This window comes from Fistularia commersonii, chromosome 15, assembly GCF_037954325.1.
Source record: "Fistularia commersonii isolate RoL2024-O1a breed Wild chromosome 15, RoL_Fcom_v1.0, whole genome shotgun sequence".
In the NCBI taxonomy this organism is placed as follows: Eukaryota; Metazoa; Chordata; class Actinopteri; order Syngnathiformes; family Fistulariidae; genus Fistularia; species Fistularia commersonii.
In genome coordinates, this window is record NC_141298.1 from 7,823,652 (window position 1) to 7,837,403 (window position 13,752).

At 40.3% G+C, this 13,752-nt stretch overlaps 1 protein-coding gene across 7 annotated transcripts in view; it reads right to left on the reverse strand.

Annotated features, from left to right (window-relative positions):
• ncam1a (neural cell adhesion molecule 1a) overlaps positions 1-11,996 on the reverse strand; it is a 343,382-nt gene extending 331,386 nt beyond the window's left edge. For all 7 annotated transcript variants that reach the window (XM_086160448.1, XM_086160451.1, XM_086160450.1 and 4 more), the window contains exon 1: positions 11,550-11,996. In XM_086160448.1, coding sequence (XP_086016574.1) covers positions 11,550-11,619 — 70 coding nt within the window. In that variant the 5' untranslated portion in view covers positions 11,620-11,996. The remainder of the gene's footprint in view (positions 1-11,549) is intronic.
• Positions 11,997-13,752: the final 1,756 nt, after the last annotated feature.

A 13,752-nucleotide genomic window follows, 5' to 3' on the forward strand; every position in this document is an offset into this window, starting at 1 on the left:
ATATTTACAACAAAAATTAGATTTTTTTATTATATTATATTTTGATTAATTAATTATTCTATTTATTTCATTTTACATGTAAATCATCATTTCTTGGTTATGTTCCTTTTTCTTCTTTTTTTTTTTTTTTCTATGTCCAATGTGTGTCCAATTTTCAATACCATCAATATTCCGGAAGCGACTCCGGCAAAATAAGACACCTTCAAATTTGCAGAGGGAATGAAAACACAGAACAGGAACATTTGATAATAAATGGATTGAAAAACTAAAAAGTAAATAAATGAATAAATTCCAGAAAAATATTGAAAAAAAAAATCATACAAGCATTGGCTAGCACTTTCCTCAATTTTCATCATCATATTCAATGTCAAGTCAGCTTTTTTGTCAATTTCTCCACAACAGAGGAATTGGGAATTTTCGTTCAGCTTAGTGCAAAAGGCCGGTAAGAAATATCATAATGGTATATGGTACAATAGAAGCATGATGATCTCTCTGTGACAGCGCAAAGTAGCAGTCGTGCAAAAAAGTGGTAATTCAAGTTTGAACGGGGTTCCACTGTTCCTCTCAATGTTCTCCATCTTCCCTGACTGACAGCTGACCTGTTTGGGTTGAGCCCCCGTCTCCGCCTCTGATTCCTATGGCAACGGAGATCGGCACCGGAATCCCCCTCCCTCCTAATAAGCATTCAAATGGACTGAAGGACTCGAACAAATTATCAATTTCCTTCAGGTTTTGTGTACTTTATGCATGCCAAGTGGCCCCAAAGTAGCGGCCAGCGGGGCCACACAAGGGACGCGGCCCCATTTCCACAGATACAAGCACTTTCTCTTTTTCTTTTTCCATTTTTTTTTTTTTTTAAACGCACTTGTTAAATGAACGCCAGCATCTCTTTATCCGTCTAATGCAAGTCAAACAAAATCAAGTGAATTAATGAGGATTATCTCAGAAGCTAATTAGAGGCTCAAACAATGAGGAAGGCCGCGTCGGGTTTCCTTGACCGTGCGCACACACACGTGCACACTCTTACCGCACACAGAGGCCGTTTTCATGAGGAATACGACAGAAGTTACCGTCTCCTTCATGCCGATTGGGCTTTTGTCGATTGAGTTATATGACCTTCATTGACTTCTGCCACGTCTGCATCCGACGAAGGATGAGAGTTTGCGCATTTTTCGAAGAAAGGCAGCTTGCCTCGCAATGGGGACGTTTCCGAGCGCAATATCGGGTGCAAGGAGACAAATTAAAAATAAATAAATAAATAAAATCATGTAAAATAGGGTTTATTTTATATTACGTTTCATTTTAATGAACAGCTCGGGAACGGTGTCGCTCAGCAATTAATTAAAAACGTAATGGGTTTAAATTAAAAAAAAAAAAAGAGAGAAACAGCTCTGATAGCTTTTTATGTAATGGATAAAAAAAAAAAAAAAAAAAGGTAGTTGGGACTTTAATAAGCAAAAGATAAAACAAAAATGATTTCCATTATAAAAAGAATAAGCCCTCAGTTATTGGGCTGTTCCTGATTGGACCAAACACCCGGGACCATCTGCTTGTTAACTTTAAAAAAAACAAAATGCGGTGGCACTTCTGTACATTTTTTTATTGTAGCGCTTTCCTTAATTTAATGCTGATTAAGAAAAAACAGAAAGTTTTTTGATACCCACTTGCAACCCTGAGTCCTGGATAGGCAGTAGAGATGATAATATAGAAGAATGAATGAATGATGTACCGAAATATAAAAAACATGCTAAATTTTGCATTTCAAAGTAACTTCTTACTGGATCACATTAACCTGTTTGCATACAAAGCTGAAGTTGCCACATACGAAGCCTCCATTAGCTGACGGAGGCTTGTTCACCTCGATGAATTCTCAAAAAAAAAAAAAAAAAAGTGCCAAGTCATTTATTTTGTTTTTCACCATTTTTACATCAAAAATTAATTTGAGCCAAAAATCTATTACTTTGGGTTAGGGTACTTTTAAGCTCTGACTAGAAAGTTAGCAAAAAAGGACAATTTTGGCTGGAGTCGGGGGGGAGGGGTTGTATTACTTGTACAAAAATATAAAAAAAGAAAAAGTTAAAAAAACACAATCGGGGTTTCAGTGGAGATTAATAAGCAAAAGATAAAGCAGCAATGATTTCCTATATAAAAGGAATAAGCCCTCAGTTATTGGGCTGCTCATCCCAGGACCATCTGTTTGTAAATTTTAAATAAAAATTAATAAAAATAAACAAACAAAATGGTGGTGCTTCTGCAAATTTTTGATTGTATTAACCTGTGACACTGATTCAAAAAAAAACAGAAAAACTATTTATTTTATCCCCCTTGCAACCCTGTGTGCAGGATAGGCTGCAGAGATGATACTACAGAAGAATTACTGAAATATAGGGTAAAGTTGTGTTATTGAATTTGATAAAATGCGTTTGGGTTTTTTTTGTTTTTTGTGTTTCAAAGTGGCTTCGCAGTGGATCTATTTCACCTATTCACACACACAAACCTGGCGATGTCATACAAGGTGCTAGCATTGGTAGCATCTTGGGGTTCGGTGTCTCTCCCAAGCCGTTGTGTAGTTGGGAGGAATCTAACCAGCAACCTTCCCGATTGGAAGAAAGCCCCGATGAGGAATATAGCTCTTTCCCCTACTCAGAAATCGAGAAGATTTAGCCAGGTTGATGTTGACAACAAGCCTCCATTAGGTCGGCCACAGTTGTTGGCAGTTGAGCTAACAGAGGCTTGATAGCCAAAAGACATACTCAAAAAAAAAAAAACAATCCGGCAAGTCACATTTTGTTTTTCAGCATTTTTTACAGCCAACATTAATTCACCCCAAAAATCAATCGTTTTGGGTTCAGGGATTCCTCAACTTTAATAGAAAGTTAGCAAAAACAGGACAATTTTAGCTTGCAGCAAGTTAGTGGGGCTGTGAACCCTGGACAAATACAGTATAAACAAAAACTCAGCTTCAACTCCCCGCATTTAAATTACACATATGTATACGCTTCAGGCTTCATGCTGTTAAATGTCTTGTTAACTTTTCACCTTACCGGCAGTTTGTATCTGCACGTTATACCTCATAGTTTATGTAATAGTGCACTTTACTGTTTAATTTACTCTCTATTGTTATTGTTTTGGTCATTTCATGTCACAGTGGGATTGGAGTATTTCAAGTGCTGGGTGTCAACAGTCCTGAACAATGGAGAGTGTGGAAAAAAGGTAAAGAAATGGGTTCAAGCAAGTTGGAATGGTTGGAGAAAAGTGTCACTATGTGATAGAAGACTATCAGCCACAATGAAAGGAAAGGTGCACAAGACAGTGGCGAGACCGCCGAAGCTGAATGGCCTAGAAACTGTTACAATGATGAAAAAGCAGGAGGCAGAGCTAGAGGTTGCAGAGATGAAGATGCTAAGGTTCTCTTTGGGAGTGTCCAGGATGGATAGGATCAGGAATGAGTCCATCAGAGGGACGGCTCATGTTAGACGTTTTGGAGAAAAGGTCAGAGAAGCCAGACTGAGATGGTTGGGTCATGTACAGAGGAGGGATGGTGAATATATTGGTAGACGGATGCTGGATTGAGCTGCCGGGCAAGAGGTCTAGAGGAAGACCAAAGAGAAGATTTATGGACGTAGTGAGAAAAAATATGAAGGTAGTTGGTGTGAGAGAGAAGGATACAGAGAAAGAGAAGGTTGATTCACTGTGGCGACCCCTGAAGGAAAAAGCCGAAAGGAGAGGAAGAAGAAGTGGGATATTGCGAAATGTCTTCTCAATTCCTCTGTAGTACATATAGAGATATTAACAATAAAGCTGACTTAGCTTTTTTGACAAACTTCTGAATGTTTTTGGACGGTTGGAGAACCTGGGGAGAACCCAATGAGGAGAACAAGGAACCGCGACACACATGGGACCCTTCCAGCCGTGGCGAGATGATACGGGGAGTCCCGGTCGTTACTGAAGGGAGGTTATTGGAAAAACAAACCAATCGCGGAAATATGCTAGAAGCCGCGGGAACAGAGAAGGAGCCGAACATGACATGAGGAACAATCGTACACTTGGCATGGCGGGAAATGAGGCACCTATGCAGGCAGGTGAGACGGAGTCCCAGCGGGCGGACAATAACACGCCTGAGAACTTCTAATTCTGTGGCGACGGCGTAGTCAGTGTGAAACAGATACGTTCCACACCTGGAGACGGAGAACGGTGAGGATGGATTTTTTTCGGCAACCTTGTAGCTTTCAGATTTTTTACACTGCCAGCCAGGCTGAACATAATCCGGCGCTGGCTTAACAACAAGGATGATCTGCCAAGCAGGAGGTTGGATACTGAATGAAATGAAATAAAGTAAAATTAGTTTAAATAAAGTAAAATATAATATTTAAAGCCACTTTTTTCTAATGTTCTGATGACTGTGTAATTTGTGATTTTCTTGTAAAATGAATCTTATATTTGAATTATAATTCATGAATCAATCAGCATGAGTTTGGCCATTTTTTCCACATTTTTTTATAAACACTATGCACTATACAAACAACAACAAAATAAACAATAATAATGAGCAAAATGTTTATAATTTATATCATTAATAATTAATATTATATTAATTATATTAAGATAATTATTATTATGACTACCTATATTCTTATAAGTATTTTTGTTGTTATCAATATTTTTGTATTTATTCTCAGTTTTTTATTTGGAAGTAGAGTAGTATTATTATTGTTGCATATATATATCTTGTTTGTTAGTTTATTTTATTTCTCTGTTTATTCGGCTGATAGAGAATCATTAAGTATAATTTAAGAGATAAATACTAATAAATGAATGAATAAATACAAAAAGTAAATAAAAATAAAAATTAAAAATGTATAAAAATAAGAATAAAAACTAGGCATCATACAAAATGATTTAGTATTATTTGAGAAAAAATTTGTTCCACATACAGGGACACTCAGGCTGGAATTACATCAAGCAGGGAAAGCGAACCAAAGGGTCTCAGAAGGCCAAGGCGGGAGAAATCTACCTTGTGATCCGGTTCTATTTTCTTGGCGGTAAGGTTTAGATTTACATCCCCAGGTTTTTTTTCCCGCCACCCACCGAGACTAAATGACGTTGGGAACCTCGGGCCAGGAAAATAATGTTTTATGGTTCTAATTTCACACCAGGAAATATGGCTGCCGGTCCATACAGCCCGCCGCTAATATATGACGCCCTTTCTTTTTCTTACTTGTATGGAAGGAGAAAAAAAATGGACCAAACGCTCTGCAATACCTGACACAAGAAAGCGCCAGCGATCCATCAGATGAGTGTGAGAGAAGCTCCGGCGAATTTCTTTCACACTGAGGTGTTGCCTGTCGGCCTGATTCACCGTGTGTGTGTGTGTGTGCGTGTGTTTTTAAGACGCGCCCAAACACACACACGCTGATAAACAAAGAATGGCGTCTCCCGGTCCCCAGCAGAGGACAGTTGGAAGAGTGGGCGCCTATAACTAACAACGGCCCCCCTCACTGACAATACGGAAACTGGAACATCAAGTTCAATAAATAAAAATGGCTCCCGCCGGCGGCTGCGGGAGGACGCTGATGTCCCGCCGGGTTCCCGCAGGGTTCCCGCCGTTCTGCAGCACCGGCCACCGTCATCGGTGTTGATGTACACCCGAGCGGCAGGGGGTCCAGGCAGGAAGCAGTTATGATGGTGGCAGAACATTTCAGAATTTTAGTCATTAAGTCAAATATTCTTTGAAGATCTGGACTTTTTTTTTTTAAATTGAAAAAAAAAAAAAAAAAATCTTACATTAGTATGAATTCTTGTCGGACTTATTTTATTTAAGATTTTATTCAGAAATTATCTTAAAGGTTAGGTTCAGCAGTTTTGCACAAGCTAAATGGAAAGTTGAAAAATTAATCTTAATAAATATAAAAAAAATCGTAAATAAATCAATGAATAATATGAGAGACGGTATTAGCAGCACCCGGAAAAAAAATCCATGACCCAAATCCAAAAAATACATTAGAATTTTATTTGAAATTGCAAATCCAGGAAAACATACACATACATACAAATACAATTTCTACATTCAGGTGATATTCTTTTAATCTTTTACATATTTTTTTAAATGTATTACATTTTTCTTATTCAAATGAGTGGTGTTTCACAAAAAAATAAATAGATAAAATTAAAATGTAAATATTTTGATTTTTGTTGTTTTTTTTTCATTTTTTTTTAAATGCATAGTGTTTTTCTCCTTCAATTTTAATTTTAATAAATTTTTTTTTTTTTTTTAATCGGTGCTTAGAGGCCAGCCGAGGTCATGCGAGTGCCCCCCCAACCAACCAACCAACACACACACTTTGCTCCTCGTCACACTACAATTGAAAGTATCAGCACCTAAACGCCACAACGCCATCAGTCCTCTGAATTATGCATTCCCACCTCCGCCCCCCTCGCCTGATTGACTCCATGTTTGTTTCATCAGCGGGTCTTGCTGTTATCTTACAGCTTGTGCACACAAGGCCAAACAGTGATTACAAGTGGGGGGAGAAGATAGAAAAAAAATTGAAATTATTATTTCAACGTATTTAATAAATACAGATGTAAATTATCAATTAAACATCACTTTGTGATGTTTTAGACGAATGTCCTTTTCATCAGAATATATTTGAAATTGAAGGCCATCATATGTGCAAATATTTGGTCTTTTTGTGGCTTTTTATGACTATTTAATTTACTGTGGCGGTCTGATTTTTAATCTAATTTATTTTACATTTTGCCCTCTATTCAAGTTACTTTATGCATCATTTTTGAGAAATACAAGTTTACGCTTGAGCTCTCTATTTAACCTTGTGACATTTTATACATTCGGAGAATCCCAGATTGCAATTGACTGCTGTATTTCACTCATTCAGTCGTGAATTCATTCATTCATTCATTCAAAATTGATTCATTCATTCACTCCCTTGCACTCAGAATGACAGGGTTGCAGGAGTCTATCCAAGCTGTCATTTGCCAAGCGACAGGATTCCAATTGGACCAGTTGCAATCAAGTTAATTTCATTAATTCATTCATTCATCCGCTCACTTATTCATCCATCATTTATACCGCCTAGCCTGCACTCGGTGTTGCAGGGAGACAGAAGCCTATCCTTGCTGTCTTTGCGCCAGAGGCGATCCATTGCAGAACGTCATTCATTCTGAACATAGAGCCACCACACAGAAAAGCCCGAAGAGGGAATCCGACCAAGGACCTTCTTGCTGCGGGGCGGAGGCGCTGACCACCGCATGTCAATCATATTCATTACATGAGAAAATAAAAAGCGGAAATAGCTAAATGTCAAATCCTGAAAAAAAAAAAAAAAACATCTCTAGGTTTCAATTATAAACCCGACGGGACAGGAATTCCTCAACCCTTCCTTTCTGAAGGTCACAACCTCCGTTTGAACATCAAAACAAAAGCCGGGGAGAATGAACCGGTCTGAGGAACCAAACAAAAAATAGAAATAAAAAAAAGAGGGTGGGGGTATTAGTAGAAAAATAGCTGGTGCAGAATTTTGTCACAAAGTTCTGGAGGTCCCGTTTTATTCGGAGAGCTAAAAAAAAAAAAAGCCTTATAATTTTCCCTCGTTTGGCTGCTTTTTCCAGCTCCCCTCGGTCAAAAATAGCCAGTTTTATTTTCTCAGCGGCTTTGAACCTCACCGCAGCAGCTCCGCTCCCATGTGTTATCCATTTAGCATTGTGTGTTTTCTCTCTCTCTACAATGAGACTCGGCCCCGGAGTTCAACCCCCACCCACCCGTCCGGCAAAAACCCGAGTCGTGCGTTTCGAAAAACGGTGGCGGTGGCGAGGGATGGATCTGGCTGCAGCTGCGGGAGGATGGGGGCGGCGAGTTAACGTTTAGGGTATGAAGACGTCAAAATCCTGGCTATGTGCAGAACCCTATCATCTCTCCTTATTCTCATCCCTTTTTCTTGAGTTACTCTTGGAGTTTTCCTGTTTACTTGGTGATTTTCCAACACACACATACACACACATATATATAATCGCAATATGGTCAATGGGATGTTTATATAGTGCTCATTAATTCTTTACACTCAGCTGTGATTGGCCAAAAGGCGGGGTTCACCCTGGATCAATCATGTCCCACCCCTGCTTCTAATAACACTTTCCTTTCAATATTTTCTTCATTTAGGAATAACTTCTTGTAGTTCTTCTTTGTTTTATATATTAATTTTTCAAACCAAATTTGGCATATTATTTAGATTTTTTTTATTACATATTTATTTGTGGGTGATTATTTTACTGTTATTGTTGAATGATTTCAAGCTCTTTTTATTTTATTTTATTTTATTTTATTGATATGCAACATTTTTTCATTCATATCTAATGTATGTCTTATTTATCACTGTTAAATTAAACAAAAACAATTAAGCTAAACTATTAAAAGCTAAAAGATAAGGGAAATAGAGCTGTTCTTTATGATACTAATAAATCTGCCAGTACATGCTGTTTTTGAATCCGAACCACATCCTGCTTCATGTTTTATATTAACATTTTTTATTGTCTTTATCCTCCTAAAACCTGGCATCCACATGTGTGGGTTTCGCATTTTGGTTTGATTTTTCCGTGTTCAACAGGCGGCGTGGCGCAGGAGATAGAGCAATCGTCTTCAGAACCAAACATTGCTGGTTTGATTTCCACCTCGTAGTGTGTCCAAGTGTTTGTTGAGCAAGACACTGCAATCCAATAGCAGAGAACGAATTTAAAAGAATATAGAATTCAGACCGAGCGTCCACATATGTGGAAGTCTAAAAAAATGTGAAAAGGTTGCTTCATTTTTTTTGTTTTCTACATACTTAGATTGACATCAAATAGAAATCCGCCTAAATGGCAAAAGTTACTTTTTTTTTGCAAATAATTTAAAAAATTTCCAGCCGTTTCGATTTTGCCGTGCCAGCGGCTCCTCTTGATAAATAGCGATAAAAGTGGCTCTTCCTTAGCAGAGGGAACACAGCAGGCAGCTGCGGATCGATACCACAGCTGAAAAGCCAATCACATTGGATTTCCAGCCGCCACACAGGATAACCTCCTGAGCTAATACAGAAAAAATAAATTCCAACCATCTTCACCCTTCTTTAATTTTTTAAAATTTTTATTTTGAAAGGTTTCCGCGTCTAGTATCCGTTTTGCCCCCGCCAAGATGTTTAATCACGACCGGACTGTAAAAAGGAAGCGGAAATCGATAGATGTAATTAAATTGCTCAGCCATCAAATGGCACGATAGCACCATTAGCCTTTTAATAAACCCCCGCCCCTGTCAAATAATGCCATCAATTTCTCTGATTGTCTCCCGGCAGCGCTGCAGGGGGCGCCACCGCTCGCCACTCATTATCTCCCTCCCTCTCATCATTGGATAATTCCCAGCAATGCTGAGGCTCCGACACTCAATTCTATCGGAGTGTTCTGACTGGAAGCGAAGGTATGTGTATGTAAGCATGTGTGTGTGTGTGTGTGTGTGCATGCATATGCATGCATGTCTGCATGGATTGTATTCTCTATATTATCATTAAAATTATTATTATTATTATTATTATTGCTAAGAAATCATGAGAATTTTTTTTTTTTTTTACATAAATTGCTTGCAAATTTTTGCATTTTTTTGTTTTCTATCGCTTAATTTCATTAATTTTTTTTATTTTTTTTATTTCATATAATTTCGTGTTGTAATTTTTATTTGTTCAAATAAAATAAGGGCCCTGTCCTTCTGACACTTACAGGTAGTTTGCACCAATTTTACATTTTTTGTTAGATGGGAACAAAAAATTTTTTTTTTTTTTTTTTTTTTAATCGGGGGAAATTAAAATACCAATCCCTCCAACCAATCTGCAAGAATTCCCCTAAAACAATCATAAAATGTCCTCAAAAATCCAAGAAGTAAGGAGAAAAAAAAAAGTAGTAAAAGTAAAAAAAAATGTTTTAAAGAAAGCAAAATTTAATGAAAATGAATCATAAAAATGTCTCCTCCCAAAAAATGTCAACAGATACTTGCATGAATTCCATAAAATTGCCAAGAAATTCTGTTATAGTGCTTCATAAATGATATTAAAGAAATGTGTGCAATGTGACGCTGAGGTTTTGCTCGCTAAACATAAACATTGCCGCGTTTGCTGCATTCCTTTGGTCACTTAAGTTTCAAAACAAATGAAATGTCAACCAACCCGTCAAAGCCGGCAAACAAAATCTGCATTCCTGGAAGTCAAACACACTCAAACCTGAGTTTTTAACTTATTTCTTTTAATAAATGAATTTAAAAAAAAAAAACATATTGCCCTGCATTGACCCGGTAGCGACGAGAAACCAATGAACCCTGTGAAACGCGCCTTGCCTCTCAGGGAACAGCGCCTCCCACAGTTCACATGCCGACGACCCAAATCTCCCTCAGGAGAAAGGAAAAGAAAAAAAAGGAAGCAAAAAAAAATATCCAGATAAAAAGTGGGTTATTACAGCATTATAACATTGTTACAACACATGATCAAGAGATTATAAACAAGTAGACGATACGGGGGAAAAGGAGAAGGAGAAGAAGGAGACCACCAACTGTTTTTTTCTCCAAATAAAAGTCAAAGCGAACAGAAGGACTCACGTCCAATAAATCAAATTATTGTTAACACTCCTCCGCCTCCTCTGCCGGGGCCCCCAGGGGCCTCACCCTCTGACAGGGTGGGAGGGGTGGTGTGTGCGTGTGTGAGTGTGTGTGTGTGTGTGCGTGCGTGTCCTCCCGCCCTGCACGGCCGGCTTCAGCACCGGGATCCCATTGTGTCCGCGGTACCGACGCTCGGTGTCAGTTGCGTCGGTGCCGCGAAGTTTTAAAATTAACAAAAACGGCAACCGGTTACGTGCGTGTGTTCACGTGTGCGTGCATGTGAGTGTGTGTGTGTGTGTGTGTGTGTGTGTGTGTGTGTGTGTGTGTGTGTGTGTGTGTGTGTGTGGGGGAGGGGAGGGGGGGGGGGGACTGGTGCATCCCACCGTGGTGTGTTTGCAGGGAGACTGGTGGGGGGGTACCGGGGACCGAAAGCCGGTACATCTGAGGGGGGGGTTACACACATACACACACGCGCGCGCGCGCGTACACACATGCGCGCGCGCACGCACAGAGCCGTGACCTCATCTTGCATTAAAGGCGACATTCTCGTTCACCCCCCCCCCCCCTCACACACACACACACACACACGACACACACACACACACACCCTTTACAGAGCACAAAGCAGAGGGCAACCGACGCGCCCCCGGTGCACCGGGGGGTACGACCCCCCCCTTTCAACACGCACACACACGCACACACACACAGCCTCCGCGCACAAACTTTTCCATCCTCTCCGCAGAGCCGAGCGTCGCGGTATCACGGCCGGGGGATGGGGGGGAGGGGGGTTCAGGATGCTGGCGTTACCGCCGCTCCGGTACCGATCCCGTTACCGTCCATACCGGTAGGGGTAGCGGAGGTGCAGGGAGGTAGTAGGGGTGGATAACGGTAAGATGCGGGGCGGGAGGGGAGGGTTGCTCACCTGCGCAGGCGACGAAGAGCAATCCGCGGATGATGACGGCGGCGGCGGCAGCGTCCGCTCCGTGAGCCATTCTGACCGGATAGTGTCCGCACTTTATAAAAAAAAAAAAAAAAAAAAAAAAAAACAGCAACTCTCCGGTTTATTAGGGGTTGTTGTTGTTGTTGTTTATGAAGAAAAACCAAAAAAAAAAACCTGCTTCTCCTTTAATTATTTTCCCCGCAAAACCCGTTAAAAACAACTAGAACAACAACAAAAACAACAACAGGACGCCTCTCTCTCTCTCTCTCTCTCTCTCTCGCTCTTTCTCTACGTCTCTCTCTCCCTCGCGCTCCTCTTCTCTTCCCGTGCTCGCGGCACAATGAGTGACAAGCGGCAGCAGCCGTAGCACGCACTGGCGCTCGCAGTCGCGCGCGCGCAGCGAATGGATAGCAAAGCGCGAATTCCTCCGCCCGCCGGTGATGCTGGTGGTTGGGGTTGGGGTGACGAGCGCCTCCCCTTCCCCCTCCCTCTCTCTCTCTCTCTTTCTCTCTCTCTCTCTTTCTCTTTCTCTCTCACTCTTTTTCTACCTCTCTCGCTCCCGCGTTCGCGCGGAAGAGGGGGCGGAGCCGAGGAGGTGGATGCGGTGACAAAGTAGTGCCCGCGGCGGCGGCGGACGGCAGATGGTCCACTAATTCGGATTAGCGAGTTTTAGGAGGCGCGCGCGCATGCAATCCAGGAAGTGTGTGCGTGTGCGTGTGTGTGTGTGTCGACGCCAGGGTGCCTCTTCCGGTCCGAAGGAGGAAATTAAAATTTATTTTTTTATTTTTATTTTTTTAGTAACCGAGAATTTCTAATTAATAACCATTCTAATTACTTTACTAATTTATTATACATAATATGAATTGACGCAGTGACGTGCGGTGAGGTTCATGGCTGGCGAGGCACTGACGTCATCACAGTCAGATTTACAAACATATGAACCCTACAGTGTAATTTATTCACCATTTTTTTGGCAGCAGTTGATGTTTGTTGTTTAAAATATCATATACATATACAAACTGTAGCAGAGAAAAAAGCACATGTAAAGAACGTTATTATCTCTTATCTTTACTTATAAATGAAGTCTGTGCGCCGCTCCTTCTGAAGCATGGATAACTTGCTTGTAGATGTCTTCCGTTTCTTTCTTCAGCTTAAAAAGTCTCTGTCTCAATGGAAATCTCTGCCAGTGAAGACGGTCGTCCTTGATCGGTCCTGTTCCGACTGTATGTTCTGAGTCTTTTCGGTGACAAGAATGACCGCTCCGCCAAAGCTGTCGTAGCCGGGACGGTGACCACAAGCCGGAGCAACTTTTTCGCCTTAGGAACGGTTTGAATGAGATCCTTCTTGGCCAAAAAGTGTAGAAGCTGCCCGGGAGATTTACATTCATCCCTCACCGTTCGTGAGCTATACAGCCCGATGAGATCGGCAAAAAATAGCTGGATGGCTGCACTTGACTTGCTAACTGTTTACTGTAGCATGCTATTGTCAATTCTATTATTCTGCAGCAGAGTAATAAGAAGGATCCCTGGGATCAGCGGTGCCCTCTACTGTGAGGCACCGTCACTGCGTGCCTCACTTCATGTCTCTTTGCAGTCGTTTTATGATTACGAGAAACACGTTACAGTTGTTGACGAAAAACATTCAACACATCTCTTCTTCATATTTGAATGGTAAATGTGATTTTTTTTTTAGCGATTTTGAAAAAAAAAAAAACTAAAAATGGTGAAGCTACGTGGAAAATAACTTTGTAGTTCTAATCACCGAATAAATATAACCATTTAATTTATTTTTTCATTTTGCATTTTTTTCTTCTCATGATGACAGGTGAGGCCCGGCCTCCCCTCCCTCTACTGACTGCATGTCACTGATTCATATTGAGTAGAACCTATACGTGCCAATTTAATTTGTTCTTTGAACCGAAATGTTCGCAAACACAATCAAAGTTTCCCATTGAAATTGATGTAATTTCCATTGATCGGTTCTGCAGCCCTAGAAAAACATATAGGACTGTCTCAGAAAATTAGAATATTGTGATAAAGTTCTTTTAATCTGTAATGCAATTACAAAAACAAAAATCTCATACATTCTGGATTCATTACAAATAGACTGAAATATTGCAAGCCTTTTATTATTTTGATATTGCTGATTATGGTTTACATCTTAAGAAAACTCAATAATCCTATTT